We start from the raw sequence: 27,657 nt of genomic DNA, 5'->3' as shown, positions 1-27,657 counted from the left end.
CAGGAATTAGTAGCAATGAACAAGATGATAAAATTGCCCAGGACAGGCACGATGACTCCATTTATCGCACTGGATCCTATCCTAACAATAACTAAGGCAATAGTAAAATAAGAACTAAATAGCTGGATCAGGAGGCAGCAAATGAAATATTGAACTATCATATGAATATAAAAATATGGCAAGCTAAGTATGCCAAAGCCACATTTCAAGAGAAGGTCTGTAACCCTGAACTGAAACAGGAAACAGATTAAACTCATGGTATGGCTTAAGACTGGCCATGGGAACTTTAAGAAACACATACACACAATTGGTATACAGGAAGAAGCTGCAAAGTGTAGACTGTGATGATATGGATGAAACCGCAACACATCTCATCTTCCAATGCAAAACTCTGGAGGGCAAAAGAGACAAAATATTCGACTCTTAAGAGTCTGAAGAAATTATGTCTAATGAGGAACTAGCAACAGGTCTCCTGCTACTTCTGAAGGATACCGGTCAGCTTTCGTATAATCATAGGGAGTGAAACTGCACAATAACCTCAGTTTCATTGTGGGTAACAGTGGACTAAGACCACTGTTGCTTTTGTCTCCCTGTATTGAAGCAAATCAAATCAATACTGGGGGAGGCTTACAATTGGCTCACTGGTGGCAGGTCGATTTCAATCTGCGGACATGACTGTGGCACAGAAGTGATAGTAGTATCAACCTATGAGAAACTTGGATGAGAAGTGACAGATTGTGGAAATGATACAACTGCTACACAGAACTCTTTAAAATTCCAGATGCAACCACTACAAGAAACAAGAATGATGAAAGAAGATAAAAGAAGATGTCACAACACAGGAATATGGATCAAAAAGATGCCAAATCACAGCACACAGAAACCACCACTAGCAGAAAATGGCCGAGTAAGGATCGCAAGTGCTGTAGATGGATAATTAAGATCATTGAAGTGGGTGAAGATTTACTACCACTGCTATAGAAAAGTGTTAAGAATTGCTGCAGTAAATTATAGAGTGCCAAAATTTGAGTGTGGCAAAACCTGATGTAACAAGAGTTATAACAGTTACTGTGTGTTCTTGTAGTGTTTCGCTCAGGTATTTGTGGGGATCAGATAGTAAATAGTATAACTTTGTCTCATTTGGGAAGATTAATTAAACAAGCAATTTAAGATCAAGATTTATAGTAGCATGTAGCAAACTGGAAGAAATCTTGTTTAAAGTGACTACAACCCAAATGGTATGGCGGGAAGAAGTAGGGGAAAGACAAGATGGCAGCAAGATCAAACATAAGGAACCGTCAAAGACAGGGTTAGGATGTATTCCAGAGTTAATAAATGGTCTTAATAAGTCTTATAGAGTAAATAAGGTTGTCAAATAACAAGGATATGATCCAACTGAAATAAATATTCAAAGTATGGAAAATGGAAATTAATGATAAGCTTGGATAACACCACAAAACGGGAGAGAAGAAAATAGCTTTGGTAGAACAAAAAGTACATACCACGGGCCACATTGTACAGGAACTGAAACCAACATTAGAAAAACACGTGGCACAAGCAGTGGAGAATAGTTTGTGCATGGAAGCAGTCATGGTCAAGAGGAAAACGACTGTAATTGGTAGAGTTTTAAGTTCCAAAGGAGATAGTGATGGTGGAAGGAGGTGACAAGAAACAGATTTATTGACACCCAAGATAACAAATAGAATTGTGTGTGCTGGATAGTACAAGGCCTTCCACACAAAAGGCACTGCAAGCAAAATAGAAAAGACAACAGTGACAGTTGTAAAAACACAGGTAATACATGCACTGACAATGTGAAACCTGTGTCCTCTTAACTGGCAAGGATATACAATTGGTGTCATGAGGAAGAAAAATGTTCATGCTTCAAAGGTGCATAGAGAGACTGTTGGACACATGAAACAATGTCTTTGACACTGGCGGACAAAAGTAAAGAATCCATCACACAGCAGAAAGGAATCTCAAATGCAGCATATGATATTTCAGACACAGCACAATGATGGTAGGCAGAGGAGACTGTTGCAAATCTGAGTGAAGAAGAATACAATGCGGAGAGGCCAACAATGGGCATGAAGCAACCACCCAATGTGAGTACAGGGAAACTCCTGCCAATTTAGAGATACGAAAACTACAGGTCCACAAGCACCTAGTGGTGTGAAAATGTGAGTTGGAAGAACAGGAAGCTTTAACAGAGGCAGAAAATATGATAGAGGGTAAAAAGAATTACACACCAAGTTTACCAGTTAGTGGCTTAAAAAAACATAAAAGGTGGTGTGGACAAATGTGAGAAACCTATTAAAAGTCCAGCGTTTTTGGACTTGTGCTGTGAGAGAGAAAGTACCACATGGATGAAAAAAGAAGAAGCAGCTTAGCTTTTCCAAGATGAGATTTGTAATAAAGGAAATGATGTATCAAGTTTGGACCACCAGGCTGTTTTGCCAAACAAGCAGGAGTTGCAAAAGAACTACTGTGAAGAAAGTAAAGTGAAACTTTGAGAACTTATCTGTTTTCCATATAACCTATACCACAAGCAATGAAAGAAGGAGGTGAGAAGTAACTATGATGTGTACTAGCTGCAGTAGTGAAAGAAGACAATATGGTAAACGTGATAAAAGAACAGCTAAGGAGACAGTCCTACAGGAAAATAATAAACAGGACAATAGTGAATGAAGTATCGTGCATTTGTGTGTTACATGAGACTATCAATTATAAACAATATATTTGTAAAAAGATAACATTAATAAATTTATGTTGAAGGAATTGTTTGTCCATGAACCACATATTATAAACATAATTCATTTCTATATTTGTGTTAAGAACAGTCTGCTATGGACGTATCCTGATACACAGCAATCTCTATGAACTGTCACATCAGAGTGCAGTGATTTGTTGTTAGAATGTGGCGGTACAACAATTGCGATACAACACAGATAATGTAGTAGGTGTTTGCAGCTATATTGTAACTGCTAGCCAGAACTGACAGCACGCAATGCATGTTACTTTTTGTTTCACGTTGTCAGCCGTTGAGAGGAGAGAGAGCCATTGAGAGGAGAGACAGAATTCAATAGGGATGATGCAACTGCAGGCCTGCAGTGCAGTGGACCAGGCTACAGGCCAGTGTCCTAAGGTAACGCAGGACTGAAGGTCGACCATGGAGGAGAAGTTTCAGCAGGAGGCTTGATGTCTTGACAGGTGAGGTCGATGACATCCACCACCGATCAATAGGTAATGCAGGTGGCAGGCCTGACACAGGTAGCCTGTAATGTAGTTTTAGTACAGGTAATGTATTGTGGCTCCAAAGCAGCACGCACACTTAACAACTGTTAAGTGTTGCATGTCTGCGGCTCCTAAACTACACAGTATCACCACCTGGTGCACAAATTTTCTTCATATAAATAATGCGCTATATAAAAATGAGACAAACAAAGATGATACACCACAAAGGAATTATCCAAATGGGACAGAAATTGGTAGATGTGATAAACGTGTACAGACATACAAATGATTACAATTTCAGAAAAATTGAGAGAGAGAGAGAGAGAGAGAGAGAGAGAGAGAGAGAGAGAGAGAGAGAGAGAGAGAGAGAGAGCACTAGTTGTAGAAGTTGAGCTATTCAATAATGCATTGGTCCATTTCTGGCATTATTGCAAGCAGGTATTTGGCTTGGCACTTACTGACAGAGTTTCTGGATGTCCTCCTGAAGGATGTTGTACCAAATTCTGTCCAACTGGTGCATTAGATTGTCAGAATCTTGAGATCGTTGGAGCACCCTGCTCATAATTCTCAAATGGGGAGAGATCCGGCAATATTGCTGACCAAGGTAGGATAGGGCAAGCATTAAGACAAGCAGCAGAAACTCTCACCATGTGTTGTCTAGTATTATCTTGCTGAAATGTAAGCCCAGGACGGCTTTCCATGAAGGGCAATAAAATGGGGCATACAATATTTTCACTGTGCTGTAAGAGTGCCAGGGAAGACAACCGAAGGCCAGGGATGACAACCAAAGGCATCCTGCCATGAAAAGAAGTAACACCTCAGACTGTCACTCTTTGTTGTCGGGCTACATGGCACGTGACAGTCAAGTTGGTATCCCATTACTATCCAAGGCATCCCCAGATAATGTCTTCGACCTGGAATCACATTGACTGGATTAGAATTGTCTTCAGCGACGAGTCTCACTTCAAATTGAGCCCTGTTGACCAGCAAAGGGATGGGTGACTGAATGTGTGTGCACACTTTGGAATATCAATCTGGCTCTTAGTTTCAATTAAAAGGAGGCAATTTTAGTTTTATGTTATTGGAAATTTTCTTGGTGTTTCTTTTAGAACCTATCCTTACGTATCTCTACCAGGCTGTAACAGCACACATGATGCAATGGTGCCCCATATCATGAAAGAGAGATGATTTTGGTGCATGGCAATTTTTGCATGCATGACTAAGTCAGTATGACATGAGCAAGCCCGGATGGCAGTTCGCAGGTGTGAGAAATAGCACATACAAGTGTAATAAATGCAGATTAAGATTAAATTCAGACCTGATAAAAGAAAATTTAACATATTACAGTGACCAAATTGAAACTGAGACCAATGGCCAATTCAAGAGAAATTGTGTGAGTGGAACTATGGTGCGAATGTGAGTTAGACTAACTAAAGCGCAATAAATCCAGATTCATTTAAACTCTGTGTTATTTCGAGACACACTTTCCATCACTTTGATCATTTTTTGGGGAATTAGATGGTGGAACAACAGGTTTTCCAATAGGGCATCTATCACTAGGCGCACAGTTAGATACTTAATAGTACGATATGTGTACCTTGTATGTAAGTCTGTCCTCCCAGTTCTGTCATGAACAGTATAGTTCAATGCCACACAATTCCACTAGCAGACAAATCAAAACAAACTGATAATGCTGGGAAAGGCTTACAGGTTCTTCTGAAACGGTTTCACGGCAAATGACAGCAATACGATTCCTCCTTTCAGTCATTTCAAAATGACACATACAGAAATAAATGATAGCAGAAAATAAAATCACCTACAATTTTTCAATTTTGGACAGATGTCTGGTCTGGATGAGACACCTATGAGATTCCAGAGAGAACTTGCTTCCCTTCTAGGAGCAATTTGTTGTTGGTCTTAGGAGCACCTAAGTGTACTACATGATTGGAAAAAAATATGCAGCTCAATCCAGTTTTCAAAAGTGTTGTCTGGCAGATGAACACAATTACAGACCTGTAACGGTGACAAATAATTACGGAACATGTTCTATGCTCATGCATTATGAAGTTTTTGCAGAACAAAAATCTCTTCTATAAAGAGTGACGGGCATTCAGTAAATAAAGATCTTGTGACAACACACTGTTCATCAGTGACAGCCAGATCACAGTAGACAATGACATCCAAGTTAATGTTGTGTTCTTTGAATACCAGAAGACATTCAATCATTTAGTGAAATAATTATTGAGTATTGGACATTGTGACTATATTGAAGACTTCCTAACAGATAAAATGTCAACACCTTTTAGTGGAACAAAATTTACAGATAAAGTAACTCCGAGAGTACCTCAACAGAGTGTTATCAGGTTTTTACTGTTTACAATATAAAAATGATGTAGTGGATAACACTGAAAGCTCTGTGAGACTGTTTTCAGATACCGCTGTTATCTGCAGGAAGGTTCCTGTGTGAAATGTCAAGTGAAATGCAAGAAGTTCTGCATAAGATCAACAAATGGGACATTGAATGGCAGTTGACATTCAGTGTAAATAAATGTTACGTTTTGTGTAGAAACAGACAAAGAGATCCATAACTATTAGATTACACTACTGTTGATAAATCACTGTAAACAGTAATAACTGTAATATACTTAGGAGTAACTGCCCAGAGCAACCTAAAGTCAAATAAGCAAATGTAACTAATTGACAGAAAAGCAGATGTTATGTTGAGATTCAATGAATGATTCTTACGGAAAAGTAACTTGTCCATGAAAGGAGTTGCCTGTTTGACCGAAACTGCTTATCAGCCTGGGACCCTTAGTCGACTGATAATTAAGATAGAGAAGCAGATCCCAAAAAAGCTGAGTGTTTTGTCATGGGATCATTTAGTAAGCCCAAAAGTGAAATGGAGATAATCAACAAACTCCAGTGGCAGTCGCTACAAGAGGAGTAGTGTGCCCACAGGGGGGTTTTGCTATCGAGATGATAAAAGCAGACAACACTACTTTATCTCACATTCACCGCATGAAATGACCATTAAAAAAAGGGGGGGGGGATGAGATCTCATATGGAGGTTTATCAGCAGACATTCTTCCTACACACCATTCGTGAATGGAATAAGGAAAATGATAGTGATACCAAAAGTACCCTCATCCGCACACTGCAAAGTGGCTTGCAGAGAGTACAGGGTGTCCCAGGAGGAAGCGTTGATATTTAGGGATATCACAGGAACAATCAATTGAAGCAAGAAACTTCATATAGTCATATGCCCTGTACCAGTTGGTTTCCGAGATATAATATATTTAATGTACATTGTTATTTCTTTTCTGTATTATTCAATACATGGTAAAGTTTACACATGTACAACAGTTTGTGGACATTACAACATGCATTTTACAAAGTATCAATTGAAAATTATGTGTTTAACACATTCACCTCTAAGCAGTATCAATCATTGTGTTGCTGTTGAGCCATTCCATGTCAAGTAGCCCAGTAAATTCATTTTATTGGCCATCAAGGAGTGACTAGTGCTGGGTTCCTGAACAGCACATTATTGCAGTTATTCCGGCACCCTCAGCGACATTGCCTCGTTGGCTGTACAGTTTTCCTCATGATATTCTACAGCAAATTAATGAAACCTGTGAACAATTCAAGAAGCTTGAAGGAAACATAAGCTTAGGATCCTGAAAGAGACCTCTTCTGGCTTTGCCCTCTGACACTTACAGATAAGCATCCCCATGCTTTGGACCTTGTGTGAAGAAATCCTTATCAGGCTTGGGAACCTGTGGTAAAGAAACCCACTGGTGGCTGCTGTTGCACAACTATCGAGTGTGGCACGTATGGCGATGAGGATGCTGGTTCTCTCACCAGCAGTGGTTAAGCCACCATGGACCATAACAACACATTTACACACTCTCTCATCTGTTTGCTTGACCCAAAAACTATGCGAACACAAAATATGTTAGAGTCTAAACTGGAATTAAACTAGCATGTCAACAGTGTTGCACAATAAAAAGACACACTCAGAATTCTCTAAAGCATGAATACTTTCCAAAAAATGCCACACAGACTGCTATGAACTTCCCAAAACTTACACAAAGTGAAAATGGTGTAGTGTTGCACCTGTTATTCAACAATTTTACTACTGTGAAGTCCGGTGCCTTGGTAATGCACAGTTAAATTTTGAGCTTTATAAACAGTTTAATCCTGCATTTGTCATACCAGAAAAATAGGACAAAATACATTGTGATGAGAAAAGGCATACTTCTTTTCAATGTTTTTGAAGTTGTTCTGACTCCACCTCTCTTCCTAATCAGGACTTTTGATATTAACTTCCCAGAGAGTACTTAGCAACAGTACAAAGTAATAAATTATATCAGATGTAATTTGAGTACCAGTGGGATACGAGTGTATTTTACTATTTTACCCGCACCTCTACTGTCGTCATAGTTTAGGGCCTTATATGCTCACATTGCAAAACCAAATTAGTTTTTTAGGTGGTCTTCCACATGAAAACAATTTAAGAGAGTTTTCAGAAGACTTTTTTGTAAAAGTGAGCTACAATAGCCACTCTCATCATTTTTACAAAAATGTCAACTTTGGCCTGAATTCGTGATCTATTGGAAAGTAGTAGGAGGATGAAAGATTATATTCTGAGACCTTGTACTGGTAAGTTATTTCATGCAAAGTTTCATGTTTATCCTGCAATTACTTTCTGAAATATAAAATACCAAACTTCATATTTTTTCCAAGCATCTATTTTTTAACTGACTTTGCTTCAAATTATCCATAAGAAAATTACTCAAGAAATCTTTATTACTACTTCACTTCAGAGAGCACAAAAAGTTGTACAAAACGGTCTACTTTTATTTCTTTCAAGAAAATATTGTCAGACATCTTATGTCGCAAAGATGTTGAAAACTCGGGGGCGCATTTTCAATAGCTATGCTATAGTGTCAAACAAATGACTATAGCTCTGTTGGTATTATACTGGCAAAAGTAAAATTAAGCTAATGTCCATTGGGAATGTGTGAATTTCAACAAAATCTGTGACGGTAATACTGGAACCTCTAGGCCACTTGGCATACAATAACCCTGTTTCCAAACCCACTATTTTAAACTACATCTTCAGAAGAAAATTCTGAACTTGGAATAATAGTTGTTTCACACAATGTGCTGATAATTTTGGTAAACACACTACAATCGGGAAATTGACATGTCTGGATGTGCTGATGGTATTCTTCTACAGCAACAGGAGCACCACCATCTCTGAAGCCATAAACATACACCACATCTGCTTAGTCTTCATCAGTGTAGGTATGTGGTATTATAGCCAACACACTAGTTCACTCACAACATACCATGGAGGACTGTGCATTCAATGGGCTAGTTTAATGGCAGAAAGACATCTGCAGCACAAAGAGGTTGAAAGCAACAAGACAGGTTGTGCTAGCATAAAACATCCAAGAGATTGGGTGGGTAATACAAATACATGCATCCCACAAGCCCACAAACAAATGTACATTAAATGTGCTCCCAAAAACAAATATAAATGGTTTCCCATAAAGAACGCAATATTGAGATAACCGATTGTCATTGTCAATTGGCATTTGTGCATATTGTTATCAGCTAAAATGAGCAATACAAGAGGGATCAATGCATCCAGATTTTGTAGTGCATTTCAAGTATGGTGAATGTTATGCCCAGGCCATTCGAAGACTATACGTAATTTTTGGTAGTAGGCGAAATGCGCCTAATGTGTCAACAGTGCACATACTGCTAACGAAACAAGATGATATTAAATCAACAGTGAATATCTAATCACCTGGCCATCCTCATTCTCGTCAATCAGTAGGAAATATTGCTCATCAGTGAGAGCATCACTAGGAGTCAAATGCAATTGATTTGCCACTGTTCTCAAAAGTTAGCCATTCTGAGAAGAAGTTTGCATCAAATTTTAACAAAATATCTGCATTTGCATCCTTTTATGGCACAACTAGCATTAGAGCTGAAGCTGATGGACCATTTGAAGTGTCTTAACATTTTACCAAATAGGTATTCACAAAACAAGTATTTGATAGTGATTTTCATGAAAAAACAATCTTTAGTGATGAAGCACACTTCCAGCTTGTTAACAAACAAAATTGACAGGTTTGGGGCAAAAAGAATCCTTGCATGGTCCGAGAAGTGTTTTTATCCACAATGAGTCACTTTTTGGTGTGGGTTATGGGCTGGTGGACTAATTGGGCCATACTTTGAAGACGAGACTAGAAAAGCAGTTACAGTGACTTGTGATTGTTACTACCACATGGAGACACAGTTTTTAATACTGCAACTGCAAGGACTGAATGTGGAACACGTTTGGTTCCAACCGGATGGGCCAACCTGCCACACCGCCGTTTGAAACAAGGTTGCTGAGAGAAAGATTCCCTGCTCATTCCATCTCTCGCAATGGCGAACAGAATTGACCACTGAGATCATGTGATTTGACACCATTGCCCTCTTTGTGGAGGTGTGTCAAATCTTGTGTTTGTGAAGAATCCACAAACCATCCCTCAACTCAAGGGCAAAATAGATGTGTCATGGGTCAAAATTCAAGCGGAACTTCTCTCCAGAGTCATCAAAAATTTTGTCCAAAGAGTAGATGTGTACAGACAAAGCTGTGGAGGACATTTGCGTGATGTTTTGTTTCAGGTTAAATCACAATCTTTGTTTCATACTGACATAATAATACTACCAACTTTAAATAAATTATGTGCTTTATGATTAAATTAAAAATTGTGTCCATTATTAGACACCATATGCATTAAATGTGTTGTATCTAGTACACCATTCTGAACAGGGCATATGCCCTTGTTGTTGTTGTTGTTGTTGTTGTGGTCTTCAGTCCTGAGACTGGTTTGATGCACCTCTCCATGCTACTCTATCCTGTGCAAGCTTCTTCATCTCCTGTACCTACTGCAACCTACATCCTTCTGAATCTGCTTAGTGTATTCATCTCTTGGTCTCCCTCTACAATTTTTACCCTCCACGCTGCCCTGCAATACTAAATTGGTGATCCCTTGATGCCTCAGAACATGTCCTACCAACCGATCCCTTCTTCTGGTCAAATTGTGCCACAAACTTCTCTTCTCCCCAATCCTATTCAATACTTCCTCATTAGTTATGTGATCTACCTATATAATCTTCAGCATTCTTCTGTAGCACCACATTTCGAAAGCTTCTATTCTCTTCTTGTCCAAACTATTTATCGTCCATGTTTCACTTCCATACATGGCTACTCCCCATACAAATACTTTCAGAAATGACTTCTTGACACTTAAATCTATACTCGATGTTAACAAATTTCTCTTCTTCAGAAACGCTTTCCTTGCCACTGCCAGTCTTGCCACTGCCAGTCTTGCCACTGCCAGTCTTGCCACTGCCTCTCTACTTCGACCATCATCAGTTATTTTGCTCCCCAAATAGCAAAACTCCTTTACTACTTTAAGTGTCTCGTTCCCTAATCTAATTCCCTCAGCATCACCCGACTTAATTCGACTACAATCCATTATCCTCGTTTTGTTTTTGTTGATGTTCATCATATATCCTCCTTTCAAGACACTGTCCATTCCACTCAACTGCTCTTCCAAGTCCTTTGCCGTCTCTGACAGAATTACAATGTCATCGGTGAACCTCAAAGTTTTTATTCCTTCTCCATGGATTTTAATACCTACTCCGAATTTTTCTTTTGCTTCCTTTACTGCTTGCTCAATATACAGATTGAATAACATCGGGGATAGGCTACAACCCTGTCTCACTCCCTTCCCGACCACTGCTTCCCTTTCATGCCCCTCGACTCTTATAACTGCCATCTGGTTTCGGTACAAATTGTAAATAGCCTTTCGCTCCTTGTATTTTACCCCTGCCACCTTCAGAATTTGAAACAGAGTATTCCAGTCAACATTGTCAAAAGCTTTCTCTAAGTCTACAAATGCTAGAAACGTAGGTTTGCCTTTTCTTAATCTTTCTTCTAAGGTAAGTCGTAAGGTCAGTATTGCCTCACGTGTTCCAGTGTTTCTATGGAATCCAAACTGATCTTCCCCGACGTCGGCTTCTACTAGTTTTTCCATTCGTCTCTAAAGAATTCGTGTTAGTATTTTGCAGCTGTGGCTTATTAAACTGATTGTTCGGTAATTTTCACATCTGTCAACACCTGCTTTCTTTGTGATTGGAATTATTATATTCTTCTTGAAGTCTGAGGGTATTTCGCGTGTCTCATACATCTTGCTCACAAGATGGTAGAGTTTAGTCAGGACTGGCTCTCCCAAGGCCGTCAGTAGTTCCAATGGAATGTTGTCTACTCCAGGGGCCTTGTTTCGACTCAGGTCTTTCAGTGCTCTGTCAAATTCTTCACGCAGTATCGTATCTCCCATTTCATCTTCATCTACATCCTCTTCCATTTCCATAATATTGTCCTGAAGTACATAGCCCGTGTATAGACCCTCTATATACTCCATCCACCTTTCTGCTTTCCCTTCTTTGGTTAGAACTGGGTTTCCATTTGAGCTCTTGATGTTCCTGCAAGTGGTTCTCTTATCTCCAAAGGTCTCTTTAATTTTCCTGTAGGCAGTATCTATCTTACCCCTAGGGAGATAAGCCTCTACATCCTTACATTTATCCTCTAGCCATCCCTGTTTAGCCATTTTGCACTTCCTGTCGATCTCATTTTTGAGATGTTTGTATTCCTTTCTGCCTGCTTCATTTACTGGATTTTTATATTTTCTCCTTTCATCAATTAAATTTAATATTTCTTCTGTTACCCAAGGATTTCTACTATCCCTCGTCTTTTTACCTACTTGATTATCTGCTGCCTTCACTACTTCATCCCTCAAAGCTACCCATTCTTCTTCTACTGTATTTCTTTCCCCCATTCCTGTCAATTGTTCCCTTATGCTCTCCCTGAAACTCTGTACAACCTCTGGTTCTTTCAGTTTATCCAGGTCCTATCTCCTTAAATTCCCACCTTTTTGTAGTTTCTTCAGTTTTAATCTACAGGTCATAACCAATAGATTGTGGTCAGAGTCCACATCTGCCCCTGGAAATGTCTTACAATTTAAAACCTGGTTCCTAAATCTCTGTCTTACCATTATATAATCTATCTGATACCTTTTAGTATTTCCAGGGTTCTTCCATGTATACAACCTTCTTTCATGATTCTTAAGCCAAGTATTAGCTATGTTTAAGTTGTGCTCTGTGCAGAATACGACCAGGCGGCTTCCTCTGTAATTTCTTAGCCCCAATCCATATTCACCTACTACGTTTCCTTCTCTCCCTTTTCCTACACTCGAATTCCAGTCACCCATGACTATTAAATTTTCGTTTCCCTTCACTATCTGAATAATTTCTTTTATTTCATCATACATTTCTTCAATTTCTTCATCATCTGCAGAGCTAGTTGGCAAATAAACTTTTACTACTGTAGTAGGTGCGGGCTTCGTATCTATCTTTGCCACAATAATGCCTTCACTTATGCCACATATGCCCACATGAATTTTTTTGCTTCTAATGCATGTTCCTGTACTATCGCTGAATATTGGTCATCTGTCCTTGGGAAACCTATGCATGTAAATAACTTTAAAGCTATTTAGAAATTCTGCCATCTCCGCTTGTGCAAAGATCAACATTTGCCCAAGAAGTTTTTCACGGTTCTCATTTTTCTTATGGAAATCCTGGGCTGTCACTGACAAACATTACAGAACCCAGTGGAATATAATCTGTGAGGCATGGTGGCAGCTGGAAGCCAGCAAATATAATTCATTATTGGCTGGCTTACAGAAAACGATTGCCCTACAGACCCATAATCCTAGAGTCAATCTTAATTCTGGTTTGTGCAAAGAATTACCTATGAGACTGTCCCAAATAATCATTTAGCACATCAAGTTAGCGATGTTCATTGATTATAGAACTTTGGGCACAAAATCAGGTAAAATGCTCTTAGATATGGAAAAACAAAATAACATGGTTTCCAGACTAGATTGCACTTTCTTTGTTTCCTTCAGCAACATGGTATAGCAACTTTTCCTGGTAAGTTCTTGCTTTGTCTGGGAGATGTACAAGAGAAACTGTACATCATTATTTTTTATGAATCGCCGAAAGTTATAGCTTAATTTCTGACTGTTCTTCCATTCTATAGTATACTTATAAAAATTCTACTCTCTCCACATTGGAGAAGATATGTAACATAAAATTTCATTAAGTAAACTTCTTTGACAAATCTTTAGTCAAAATTTTGTGCAAGTTCCACAGAATTTCAAGCAATTTTACTGAACAATAATTTACTCCAGTAAGATTGAACACCATTAACATCTGCAATTTTTTGATCTGTTATGGAAGTTAAAATATAATTTTCGGTTGCAATCTGACCCATTTTAACAAGAAAAATTATTTTTTTGCAACATGCAGCTCAATGGAAATGGACAGGTTGAAGTTAGATACAGTGGTAATAAGTGAAGTGCAGTGGCATGAAGAATATACTTCTGGTCGGGTGAGTATAGGGTTATCAACATAAAATCAAATAGGGGTAATGCAGGAGTAGGCCTAATAATTAACAAGAAAATAGGTATATGGCTAAGCTAGTATTAACAGCATTGTTAAGACATTACTGCAGCAAAGACAGAAACGAAGCAAACACCGACCACAGTAATACAAGTTTGTATCCCAAATAGATCTGCAGATGAAGAGATTGAAATATTTTATGGTGAGATAAAGGAAATTATTCAGGTAGTTTAAGGAGATAAAAATTTAATTGTGATGAGTGACTGGAATTTGGTAGTAGAAAAAGAAAGAAGAAAAAATAGTAAGAGATCATGGACTGGGAGAAAAGAATGAAAGAGGAAGCTGCCCAGTAGAATTTTTCACATAATGTAATTTTATCACCACTAAGACTTGGTTCAAGAGAGATAAAATAAGGTTATATACATAGGTGGTTTGATATATCTGGTGAATAAAGCAAGAAAAAATGTTTATTTTGTAAAGAATTCACCTTATTTCTGGACATCATCTCCTTTGAGGGATATATTCAAAGCTCAATTCATACACTTTCACCATTTTTATCACATATGTGTGGGATCGTGTATTATCCTGATGAAAGAGCATTGTTTTTTATGCTGACCTTGGTCCTTTTTCAGCCAACGCAAGTTCCAAACGAACCAACAATAATGCATAATTGGTGTTCTGCCTTTTTCCAAGTAATCTATGGAGATTACTCATTAGAAAATGTTTTTAAAAAAGAAGGTTGGTGTCACCTTTCCAGTCAACAAAACGGTCTTTGCCTCCTTCAATGCACTTTCACCAGCCCTTGTCTATTATTTTGACTCTGGTGTGTAATGATGTATCCAGATTTCAACAACAGTCAAAAACTGGAACAAAAAGTCTTTTTGATTACTACTAAGCATTGTGCTGGAATGTTGCACTGGATGCACTTTTGGTGAACTATGAGCAAGTGTGTCACCCACCTTGCACACAACTTCTTCATAGACAATTTTCCAATTAGGATTATTATGCACTCACTCAGCTGAGATGCCTATAGTCTCAGCAATCTAACAAATTGTTATTCAGCAGTTTTCCATTACTGTATCAAAATTTTGTCAAAGTTTCCTTTGTGGTCACCAACTGGATAGCCAGAGTGCACCTTGTCTTTCGTGCATCTATTTAATTTTTTAAATCCAAAAGTAAATAGTCTTCAATGATGGTGCAGAGTTCACTTAAACTACATTTAAATCAGTTTTGATTTGTGCGCCAGTCCAAACCTCCAAATGAAAATGTTTCCTAACAGCATAAAATTCTGATTTCTAAATTTTCAATCCCAGTCAACTCACTGACCAATTCAGTTGGCAGTTAACAATGAACTTTACACTGCACATTGTTGAAATTATGTATACGAGCTTTGGAATAATTAAGCTTATCAACCATGAAGGTGCAACAAAAATGTTTCATTCTTTCATGGAAATTTACCACACTTATCAAACCACTACATACATAGAAGAGACCTGGAGACACTGGAAGGTTCCAGTTTGATTATATAATTGTGAAATCAGACTTTAACCAGGTGGCTTCTCAAACTTGGAAAGAAAATTCCAGATGTGAGGAAGAAGATGGTGTCCAGACGCTCCTGATAAATTAGCTGTGGGTGGGGAGGGGAAGGAGAGGAGGAGTATATCACAATAATGACTTTTCTTTCCTCTCAGCCAAGCTATGTATCAATAAAAGCAGTTAAGGAGTTAAAGTTACCTACAAATTATACATAAACCAGACTGCAGTTGTTAGTTTCAAAGGACATGAAAGGGAACACTTATTTCAGATGTGTGAGAGACAGGGTTGTACCCTATCTCCAATGTTAGACTGGGCAAGCTGTGAAGGAAATAAGGAGAAATTTGACAAAGGAGCTGAAGTTTATTGAGAAGAAATAAAAACTATTGAGGCTTGCTAATGAAATCCTAATTCTGCTAGAAATGGCAAAAGGACTTTGAAGAGCAGTTAAAAAGAGAGGACAGTGCCTTGAAGAGATATAAGATGAACAACAACAGACGCTAAACACGGGTAATGAAATGTAGTAAATTTCAAATCTACTGATACTGAGGGAATTAGATTAGGAAATGACACACAAAAAGTAGTAGATGATTTTTGATATGTGGGCAGCAACATAGCTCATTATGAACAAAGTAGAGGTGATATAAAATGCAGACTGAAAACAGCATGAAAAGGTCTTCTGAAAAAGAGCAATGTGTCGACATCTAAGGTAGATTTAGGAATTAGAATGTCTTTTCTGGATGTATTTGTCTCTTAGTGTAGCTTTGTAAGAATGTGAAATGAAGCAGTTAACACAAGAAGAGAGTAGAAACTTTTGAAATGTGGTGTTATAGAAAATTGCTAAAGATTAGATGCATAGAGCGAACAACAAATGAGGAGGTACTGTACTGAACTGAACTAGAGAGAAAACAAATTTATGGCGCAATATGACTAAATGAGGTAACAGAGTAATATGACACTTCCTGAGATACCAAGGAATTTTCTGTTGGATAACAATGGGGAGTGTTGGAAATAAACATTGAAGAGGGAGACCAGGGCGTCCCTGACTGCAGTAGGCAGGTTCAAATGGATATAGGCTGCACAATATTAAGGCGTTTAAGATATTTGCACAGAGTGAATTAACATGGAAATTTGTATCAAAGCTGGTTTCAGACTGAAGAGACATAACACCACCACATGTAGCTTGAAATTCTCCCTACTGAGTCTTAAGCATTGTGATGGTTTCTTTAGTTTATTCAAAAAATGTTCAAATGTGTGTGAATTCCTGGGGGACCAAACTCCTGAGATTATCGGTCCCTAGACTTACATACTACTAAAACTAACTTATGCTAACAACAACACAAACACCCATGCCTGAGGGAGGACTCAAACCTCCAGCAGGAGCAGCCGCACAGTCCGTGACATGGCGCCTCAAACTGCAGGGCCACTCCGAGTGGCGTCAGTCTATTCCCCTATCAGACAATACAACTTAACATCAGTAGTTACTGAGGTCAGCAACATTAATTAGAAATGAACAGTTACAAAGGGGAAGAAAGTTATCACAAATGTTTCCTCACGGATGGCATTACTAGACTGATGTACAATAGTATTTGACATGTCTATACTGTGGAAGAATGCCACATTACAGAACATAATACTTCTCATTACTTGTTACTTCTCAGTATCCCCTTCCAGATTTGCTACTATTATTGTTAGACCAAAAAGATCAATTTGTGTTATTGTACAAAGCTAAATTCGCACTAACTCACAAGAGCACCTCTATGAAATCTGGATTTTTAGAACATGAAGATCATTAATATCAGTAAATTTCATTTATGTATCTATCTCAACACACTCACTGTCCTCACTCTCACAAAATCAACTGCCTCTTGGTGAAACTACTATGTTACATTACAGTAAAATCATACAATGGAAAATCCATTGTGGACTAATGACAATATTATGAAAAGGACATATTGATACCATGTAGTGATGTTGAGTCACAGACAGGCACTAAAAAGGACTGCTGAACAAGTAAGCTTTTCGCACGCACACACACACACACACACACACACACACACACACACACACACACACACACACACACACACGAGCATGCAAATGCAACTCTCACTAGCATGACCACTGTCTCTGGCTGTCAAGGCCAGACTGCGGAGACAGTGGTCGTGTGTGTGAGTTGTGTTTGTGTGTATGTTGCCTAATTCAGCAATATGGTGATCAGCAATCTATCCTTTTTGTAATATTGTACAGTAAAATGATGCTTGTCTTGCTGAAATCAGGCAGGATGTATATTCAGTTCCTTCATATAAAAGGCTCTCTGTTCCACAAATGTCATCTCTCGCAAACTAATGTGTACATTCATTCAATCTTTAATCAGTCAGCTTAACAAGTGGATCTCACTACCATCATAACATTAACTTGGCTGTTCTGTCACATTTAATTTAAGGGGTTTTTACGACATTATCTCTGGAAAGAAACCACTTATGACACAGCACTGCTTTACTGTCCAGACATAAATAACTGTCTTAGTGTAGAAGAAATACAGTCATGCACATGCTCTGTTTAACCAAATATACTAGATCCACTGTTACAAGCAATTTTACACTCTGCAGGCTGAACTAAAAATTATAAAGGTAATAAACTATGCTATCTCTCATCAGACAGGTAATTTTGTTCTTTGTTATGAGAACTATGAAAATTTATTTGTGGCTGTAATGTGTGTGCTACACATCTTTTAAGTTTTTGGTATTTGACAAGAGATACAAAGCACACTGAAACACCTCACCACACCTAGGTCACAGAACATGCAATGGAGAAAGATTAGTTTTACATATTTCATAAGAAAATGCCTGCACAAAGGAATCAACATGGGTTCCAAATACAATGATCTTATGAAACCCAGCTCACTCTGCTCCTCCACAAGACCCAGAAACCAGTAAATATCAGTGTCTAGGTTGGAGTTGCTTGCCTTGCTAAAGGTGCTTGGTTCAGTTCTGCATTGCCATTTAATGGTCGAAATAAGACCATACAGAATATTAGACCAGCAGTGCAAATGGAGAGACGATTTCTAGCAAATAAAACACAGAATGTCATTCTAATCAGGGAGAAATCTTCAGGAACAAAAGTAACTTAATGTTTACTCCAAGAGTGTGTTACCTAGCCAAACATTTTCACAATATATACAAATGACCATGTGGATAACTTCAGAAGTACCATGAGGCATTTTGCATACAATGCTGTTGTTTACAGGGAGGCTGCAAAACTAGAAAATTGTAACAGAATGCAGGACGACTTACACATGATTGATGCTTAGTGCAGGGCGTGACAACTGACCCCCAAAATTCACAAATGTAACGTATTGCATAAACAACACACACACACACACACACACACACACACACACACACACACACACAGAAAGACCCATCACTGGTTGGTTGCACAGTTGCAGAACAATCACTGGAAGCAGTTACTTGAACACAATATCTAGAAGTATACATACAGAGCAATTTAAAGTGGACCAAATAAAACTAATCGCAGGAAAGGCAGATGCCACACAGATTCATTGCAAGAATCCTCAGGAAATGTAGTCCATCAACAAAGGAGGTACCTTATAAAACCCTTGTTTGACCAATATTTGAATATAGCTCATCAGTATAGGATCTGTACCAAGAAGCATTAATAGGGGTAGAGAAGATTCAAAGAAGAGCAGTGCATTCCATCACATGTTCAGTTAGTAATAATGAAAGCATCATGAAGATGATCAATTCCAGTGGCACAGCTCAAGAGAGGTAATGTGGTTTACAGTTAAAAGTTCCAAGGGAGTATGTTTGAGAAGAGTCTACAAATATATTGCTTCCTCCTATGTATATCTCACAAACGGCTCACGAAGATAAAAATAGCAGCTATTCTTCTCGCCAACCACTTGCAACTCAAACAGGAAAGGCAGGAAATGACAGTGGTACACAAAGTACCCTCTGCCCCGTGCCACAAAATGGCTTGCAAAGTACAGATGCAACAATGGGTTTAGAAGAGTCTGGCATATTATTTGATACACATAAAGCATATTTACAACAGGTTGAGAGCTTCACAGAGAGTGGGAGTGAAGTGTACTTTGTTAACGGTATTCATTTTGTAAATAATTTAGGTTTCTTTTCAGTTTTAGGTTCTTCAGTCAGAGAATTTGTCTATTTCTGAAACAGTTTCAATTTGCATCATAATGCAACAAATGATAAGAAATTCCCAATATGTTCATAAAAGATGCACACACTTAAACAAAATATAGTGACTTGAAAGAACTACAAAACACACTATTTAGGTACCTAATACATGTGAATATTTACATACTGACAAGAAGACTGTATCTGAAATTTACTGAGATTTATAGATCTGTAATGCAAATGTGGACAGTATGAGGACTGATGACACTACATGCACTAGCGGTCACATATGTAACCATTATAATATAAACAGCAGCAGATGAAACAATTTCATTCATTAAAATTGTTGTGCTAAACACATTTTCACTGAACCAATATTCATTAATACCAGAAAACTGTATGAGAGACAAGACTGTAATAGTTGCTACACTGATAAGCCAAAACATTATGAACACTGCTCACTGTGATGGTCAATGTCACCTGATGGCGTCGCAGGCACGTGATGTGCAAACAAAAGTATGTAACGAGAGCAGGTACCAATGGGGGATCACCCAGCAAAGATATTAGCTGCAAATGGGGAAATCCATCGAGAGAAGTGACTTTGACAAAGGACAGATTATTATTACACAGATCCTGCGAACGAGTATCTGGAACATGACAAAGTTTGTAATTTGTTCACTTGCTACTGTCGTGAGCATCCATGGAAAGTGGTAGAAGGATAGCGAAACTATCACTGGGCATTAAATTGTTGAACATCCACGACTCTTCACAAAATGTGGTGCTTGAAGGCTTGTCTACTTCGTAAAGTGGAGTAAATGAAGATCTGTGGCATCTCTGCCACAAGAGCACATTGCTGGTACTCAAAAAAGTGTTTCGGAGCACACCATTCACTGTACGTTGTCGAATATGGAGCTCTGCAGCAGACCACCCATACATGTTCACATGTTGACCAAACATAGACCGACACCATCAATTATGATTGCAGTGGACACCAGACCATTGGGATTCGACCGTTGACCAGTAGAAACATGTCAGACTTTGGGGTGAAACGCATTTCTGTTACACTATGTCGATGGTCGTATCCATATCTGCCGTCATCAAGGTGAATAGCAACTCAAAATGTGCAGGTTGCCATGGATACAGGCCAATGTGAGCAGTGTTATACAGTGGGAGACACACTCCTGTGCTTGCATGGGACCTGTGGTAGTAATCTAAGAAAAGCTGACAGCTGTGAACCATCTGTATCCCTTCACGGTTGACACCTTTCCTGACAGCGATGCCATTTTTCAGCAATATAGCTGTGTCAGTAAGAAACCTGCTCCAATGGTTTGAGGAGCATTATGGTGAACTCATGTTGATGCCTTGGCAACCAAATTCCTCTGATGGAAATACTATGGAACCCACCTGGGTTGCTACAGGCACCATCATCATGTACGCAAATCAGTGGCCCATTATTTACACAAATTACATGACATATGCATAGGCATTGAATGCCACATACCTCCAGAAACCTACCAACAAACTGTTGGATTCTTGATATTCAGAATCAGTGATTATTTCATTCCAAAGACGGACAAACAAACTATTAAACGGGTCATAATGTTTTGGCGCATCAGTGCATATATACATATGACAAAGCTGATTACAATATCAGTCTCAACTAAAAATAACCATCTGTAGTAAAAGGTAAAAATAAAAACAGTCTAGATCACGTAAAAACATTTACTGCAATGGTGACCGCAGTTGACATTCGTCTTTCAATGGACGGTACCTGCTCTGTTCAACACCTCTGCCTGCCTCCATTCAAGAATGGTCTGAAGCTAGTCACCAAATAGACAAACCGGTCATCATTGCAATAAATGTTTTTAAGATCTAGACTGTTTTAATTTTTAACTTCAAAATTTTGCACTAGGACTGCCATTAATGATTAAAAAATTGTTAATTATGGCTTTCATTAATCTACATAAGAGACAACAAATACATTAAAATAATGTGTGCTGCCACAAAATTTAGATTCCAGGCTGTGAAACACCTCATCAAAATTGGTCTCAACATATGAAAATGTAAGCAACACACATGACTGATTCAGACAGATGATAAAATTTACAGATAACTCTGCAGGACATTGAGTACAATCCTGCAGCTTCGTGGTACCTGTAAGAATACCTCTATACTTGAGAGAACACAGTTTCCCTGTATTATAAATACAAATGAAACAAAAAAATATATATCAAAATTCAGATTGAACTAATTTACATTCACACACAGAGGTATTATGTGAAAACAAAGAGCGTATGAAACAACAAACTTTGCATATGGCATCAACCTGTTTGTCCACGTCCTCCACTCGTTCCGTATCATCAGCAGTGAGTTACAACATTTATTACTGCCACAGCCCTGCAGCAACTACCACCACCACCACCACCACCACCACCACCAAAATAAAATTCTACAAGGAGCTTAAGTTTTGAATGAAAAAGCATTATATATGCACAGACAATATAAACCACAATAAAATTCTACTAAAACATCCATTTAAGTGGAGTTTGTAAAGTGCTTAATCAAGTTTAAATCAACTGTCAGGTAATTAAAGCAACAATGGTCTCATGACTAGAATACATTCATTTCAAGCAATATACGCAGGTCCATCAAATTGAAAAATGGTTCTATTTTGAAGCCATTAAACGATATTAACTTTGAAATATAAATATTATTTGCAACCAAAAAAGCAAAACTGTCTGTAATAAATAGAAATGTTTTCATGTAATAAGTGTTAATTATTAACAGAACTCAAACAAAGAATCCCAGTGACACAGTAACCATATAAAATGGAATCAATATTACAGAGCGCGCAAACAATTTAAGAAAACCAAAAAGCAGTAGAGAGGTATACTGGGAGAGATTAATACATTGCATCTCAGATTTTTCCCTTACATTTTAAATCTGCATTCAATGAATTTATTATGCCAACAAATTAACAAATGAGGGATGATGATGATTTGTTTGTAGTCAGCTGTTAATCTCCTATAGTATATAAATATATTTATGAACTGCTAAAATACCAAAGGATTTTGAATTCTTTTAAACTCATTCTAGGGGTTTATAGTATATAAAATGGCTTACTACGAGGTACCAAAACAGTTTTTACAAATGTCACTATGAGGCATTGTGTACATGAAAATATTCTCTTCACTTGTGGGAACTATATTGCTAGGTATTATAGGATCTGTTTATGGATTCATAAAATAATTGTACTATATGAATTGTGTGTCTCCTTTAACAGCAGGTAAGTACCTGAATAACTCATGAGATAGTATACACATTATCATAACGTATCTAGAGGAACACCATTCACAGTTTTTGGCGTCTTCAGTAAACTAACGAAAAATACACCATTAACTTTTGTGTCATAAAACCTGAGCAGGAAATGTACACAAACATTTGGCATATGTCAATGAAATTAAAGAGACAATATGGGAAGACTGAAATCTTGTTTATGAAGTGAAAATTACGGCACTCCGAAAAGAAAACTCCTCCAAAATAGCTACTGCACAACAAACTTTGAATTCTTATGGCAGTTTGTAAATTCAATAAAAGTGCTTGCTGTATCTACCTTTGAACTGCAAAAATAAGAAAACTAAAAAGAAATGAGGAATGAAGACACTAGGTAAAAAGCCTTATTTGAAACAGAGCCTTTTTCTAAGAACAGCCAGAAATTAAAGATTAGAGCACAATACCATACCACAAAAATATAGTAGCAAGATTTAAATACACAGGAAAATGACATAGTTACAAAAAATAGCACACAGAGCCACACCAACTTTCACATTTTGCTAACACGCAGTAAAAGCATGCATTTTCTATTGACTCCACACAAATTGCTTTAAAAAATAAAAACTAATAAATACAGGATCTATACAACCAAACTGAAATGATGATGTATAATAAAGCCTACTACATTTTACCCCTTTAGTGCAAAGAATTACAAGCCAATGCAACACGGACAAAGCAACTGTCAACACAAGTCACTCTGAGAGGTTAATGGTACATAAGATTTATTACAGAGGAGTAGTAACAAGATTATAAAATTGCACCCCAGATATCAATTCTAGTACTTACCGAATGATGACGTCGATGGCCTTTATAAGAGGGTCTGCGTGAATTCTGACGAGTTAGTGAAGAATGACGCACCTACAAGGTGCAATTTGGCAGCACAAGATAGATGTAAAACATGTATCAAAAAGACAAGAAAACATATGTTCTAAGCCATGAAAGTATGTAAACATATAAAATGAGAGATACTCATGAAGGAGATTAAAAACTTCAGAACTGAAAAGCAGAAAAATGGTCTAATAAAAATGTCTGGTCAAAAGAAAATGAAATCTAAAAGCAAATTAAAGGCACATTATATTACAACAAAAGAAAGATGATTATGCGGTATGAAGAGAAATGTTTGCAACAATTTTTTTAATGGCTACTCTAACAAATGCATAAAAATTGTGAAACAGATCATGCTACTCTTGTCACAATTATCTATACCTTTATTACCTAAGATCAACTTAATGAAGCAGCTATTCTTTCATACATACATTCATTCACTGACATCAACTGCACCTCCACCTCTCATTTCCACAAAGCCAAAATGATTATAAGATGTTCTCATGACTGCACAAAATAAAATGAAAGTATTTGGTAACAAAATTAAAAGGAACACTACATAAAGAAAGACCACACTACAAAACTGATTGCACCAAAATTACAACTGGACACTGACAGCCGATCTCCAAATAATATGCTCTAAAACTTTTGTAAAACAAAAAAATAAAATGTGTCAGTATCACCAAATGTTGCAATATCTTAACATATGTTAAAATAAGCAAGACACTTTACTGAAAAAGTACAACAACAAAAAAGAACTGAAAAAGAACAAAAAAAAATTTCCTTAACAGTGATACTAAGATATGTAAACTTACAGAAGCTCCATCTAATAACCATTATAAATAAGTGAACATTCATCCAAATAAGTTATGAATTGACTTTAATGTTAGATTGTGTTTATGCACACAGTTTGGAATGTTCATAGGTGTAACACTGTGAGACAAAAGTTCACAAAACTGCTTCAGAGAATTAGCAATTACAGGTTTGATAAAACACCTGCAAATTTACAAATACGAGTTGCAGGAGATGTTCTCAAACATCTGAAACTCTCTTTATTATTTTAATTTATTTTGAAGACAATGAGTAGCATCCCTATGGAAAGAGATCCTTCCATTCCCTTCAACGCATATAGGAAAATATCTAACAAGAAAACAATTTCATCTTACAAGACCATTTCACTGTACATCAAACTTTTCAAGCAGTTTCTCAAAACTGCTACTTCGGTACATTTTAATTTCACCTGTATCATACATTTACCCCTTCCATCACTATTGCACACCAAATTATGCTTTGAACCTATGTCTTGTTTGTCAGTCTACCCATGGAAAAAATTATTTTCTGCAACTCCATTTTCCATGAAAAGGACAGAACAGCAGCCTCCCGAATCAACTTTATTCTACTACACAGAATTCTGATAGTGATCCACAAAAGATACAACAATTCAGTAAGAAGTTAGTGCTACTACATATTCTACAAATTATGCCTTAAATAATGACAGTGCATGTAAGTGATATAAAATACATACCTAATAAACAAAGCAAGGATAAAATATACAATTCAGTAAAATAAATTTCGTACTCTCAATGCAAAAAATTAAAATTTGTCCTGTTACATGAGTAGAATGTTTAAAAAATAAACACTTTCACCATCTGTCATGATAACTACAAACATTAAATCAAATACATCTGGGTTATGATTAAACACAATTACATTCATTTAATCATTAATGATTTGTACAAAGGTCATAACACTGAAACTAAAAGTATTAAATGAAAACAAAATTGGTAATTTTCATAACTGATGACATGTCTTGGGAACAGTGATCTCTTTCACTAGAATAAATAAACACCATCTGGATCACAGCTTTTCATTACTGACTACTGGTTTCAATCAGTGCTGCAGATCACCTTCACATCTGCATCACAATGTGCAGTTTGTGAACAGTGGTGTTGACAAACTTCACTAGTGGCATCAGACCTGAAGGTGATCTGATCTCATAGATTGAAACTGGTGGTTGGTAACAAAAACCTGTGATCCAGATGGTGTTTGTTTATTAATTATAAATAAGTATTCCCTTTACTTTTTAGTTTTCTAAATCTATTAGTAATTTAGGTAGAATTAAAATTTCAACACTTACTCTTGGAAAAGGGTCAATCAACTTTGTGCGTTCTCTAGGCTTTCTAGCTGATTCTGGTGAACAAACAGCCACAAGAGGTAGTTTGTAAGACTCATCTTTCAGTTTTGTTACAATATCATTTATTAACTCAATGAGGAGGTCAGAATGGTGCTTTGGCAGCAGATTTTGCTCCACCTAAGCAGAAAAGTAACATTTTGATTTACAAAACCAAACAATAACATCTCTCTCTCTCTCTCTCTCTCTCTCTCTCTCTCACACACACACACACACACACACACACACACACACACACACACACACACACTGATGGCGGCAGTACCGGATATACATGATATAAAAGGGCAGTGCATTGATTGAGGTGTCATCTGTACTCAGGCGATTTACATGAGAAGGTTTCTGATGTGATTATGGCCATGTGAAGGGAATCAATATATTTTGGATGCAGAATGGTGTCGTAATCAGATGCTTGGGAAATTCCATTTCGGAAATCATTAGGGAATTAAATATTCTGAGATCCAAAGCATCAAGAGTATGCAGATAATACCAAATTACAGCCATTACCTCTCACCAAGGACAACACAGTAGCCAATGGCCTTCACTTAACGAACAAGAGCAGTGGTGTATGCATAAAGTTGTCAGTGCTAACAGACAAACTGCGTGATAAAACCACAGGTACCAATGTGGCACGTACAACGACCATATCCGTTAAGACACTGAGGTGAAATTTTGCATTTTATGGGCTATCGCACCAGATGACAGACGCAAATGCCTTTGCTAACAGCACGTTGCCTGCAGCTCCTGTTCAGAGCTCAAGACAACATTGGTTGGACCCTAGACGACAGGAAAACTGATCTGGTCAGGCGAGTCCCGATTTCAGTTGGTGAGAGCCAATGGTAGGGTTCAAGTGTGGCACAGGTTGTCAACAAGGCACTGTGCAAGCTGGTGATGGCTCCATAATGGTGGGCCGTGTTTACATTGAATGGATTGCGTTCTCTGGCCCAACTGAACCAATCACTGACTGGAAATGGTTATGTTTGTCTATCTGACGAGCATTTGCAGACGTTCATGGACTTCATGTTCTCAAACAAAGACGTAATTTCACTGGACCACAGTTGTTTGCAACTGGTTTAATAAACATTCTGGACAATTTGAGCAAATGATTTGGCCATCCCGATCACCTGACATAAATCTTGCAGCACGGCTCAATTTTTATGCAGGGAACTTCCAACGACTTATTGAGTCCATGCCATGTTCAGTTGCTGGACTCTGCTGACAATGAGGTGGTCTGACATGATATGAGGAGATATCCCATACCCTTTGTTACCTCAGTGTATGTAACTGGACGATCAATAATCAAAACCAAACATGGATGAACCAGCCACTCTGTAACATACTAAAAGCTCAATCTGAAAGCTTACGCGGGAGTGCAGACTGAACACACAACCTGAAAACGTCCAACATATTTATCTGTCAACTGAAACAGAGGGCAGATTACAATGCAAAATTATTGCCACCTTCTTAGCAGACTATAAGAAACACAATGCGAGAATGTGCAACACTGAAATGCTTTCCTCACAGACATCACAAATGGATGGTGCAGCCTGCAATAGCAGACAACTATGTGTGAAGGGCCTCTGTTATTTAAGGAGACAGGTTACGTAACTTCTTTCCTTGCTGGTGATTGGAAGGGGAACATAACGCTGGATTGTTGCTTTCATCATGCAGCTTGTTGCCCCTCACTTCCAGCCATGTTTCCACCCATTTACGCAATAGCCTGAGGTGCTGCCACAGCATTTAATTCTTTCATCTTTTTGAGACCACCTTATCAACTGCATCATATTGCACATTTCCACCTTTCTCCATGTTTCCTGGTTCCCCATTGTTTTAGTAGTAGGAGGGAGGCCT

At 37.8% G+C, this 27,657-nt stretch overlaps 1 protein-coding gene across 3 annotated transcripts in view; it reads right to left on the bottom strand.

Moving 5' to 3' along the window:
* Window positions 1-27,657, bottom strand: part of LOC126297516 (uncharacterized) — a 323,790-nt gene that overhangs the window by 115,398 nt on the left and 180,735 nt on the right. For 2 of the 3 annotated variants that reach the window (XM_049988402.1, XM_049988403.1), the window contains exons 16-17: window positions 25,753-25,926; window positions 23,577-23,648 (exon numbers count right to left, since the gene is read on the bottom strand). In XM_049988402.1, coding sequence (XP_049844359.1) covers window positions 23,577-23,648; window positions 25,753-25,926 — 246 coding nt within the window. The remainder of the gene's footprint in view (window positions 1-23,576; window positions 23,649-25,752; window positions 25,927-27,657) is intronic. The other variant, XM_049988404.1, reaches the window with a different exon arrangement.

The sequence above is a fragment of the Schistocerca gregaria genome, chromosome X (assembly GCF_023897955.1).
Source record: "Schistocerca gregaria isolate iqSchGreg1 chromosome X, iqSchGreg1.2, whole genome shotgun sequence".
Taxonomy (NCBI): Eukaryota; Metazoa; Arthropoda; class Insecta; order Orthoptera; family Acrididae; genus Schistocerca; species Schistocerca gregaria.
Note: the sequence above shows the minus strand (reverse complement) of the source record. Positions and strands in the feature narration are given on the sequence as shown.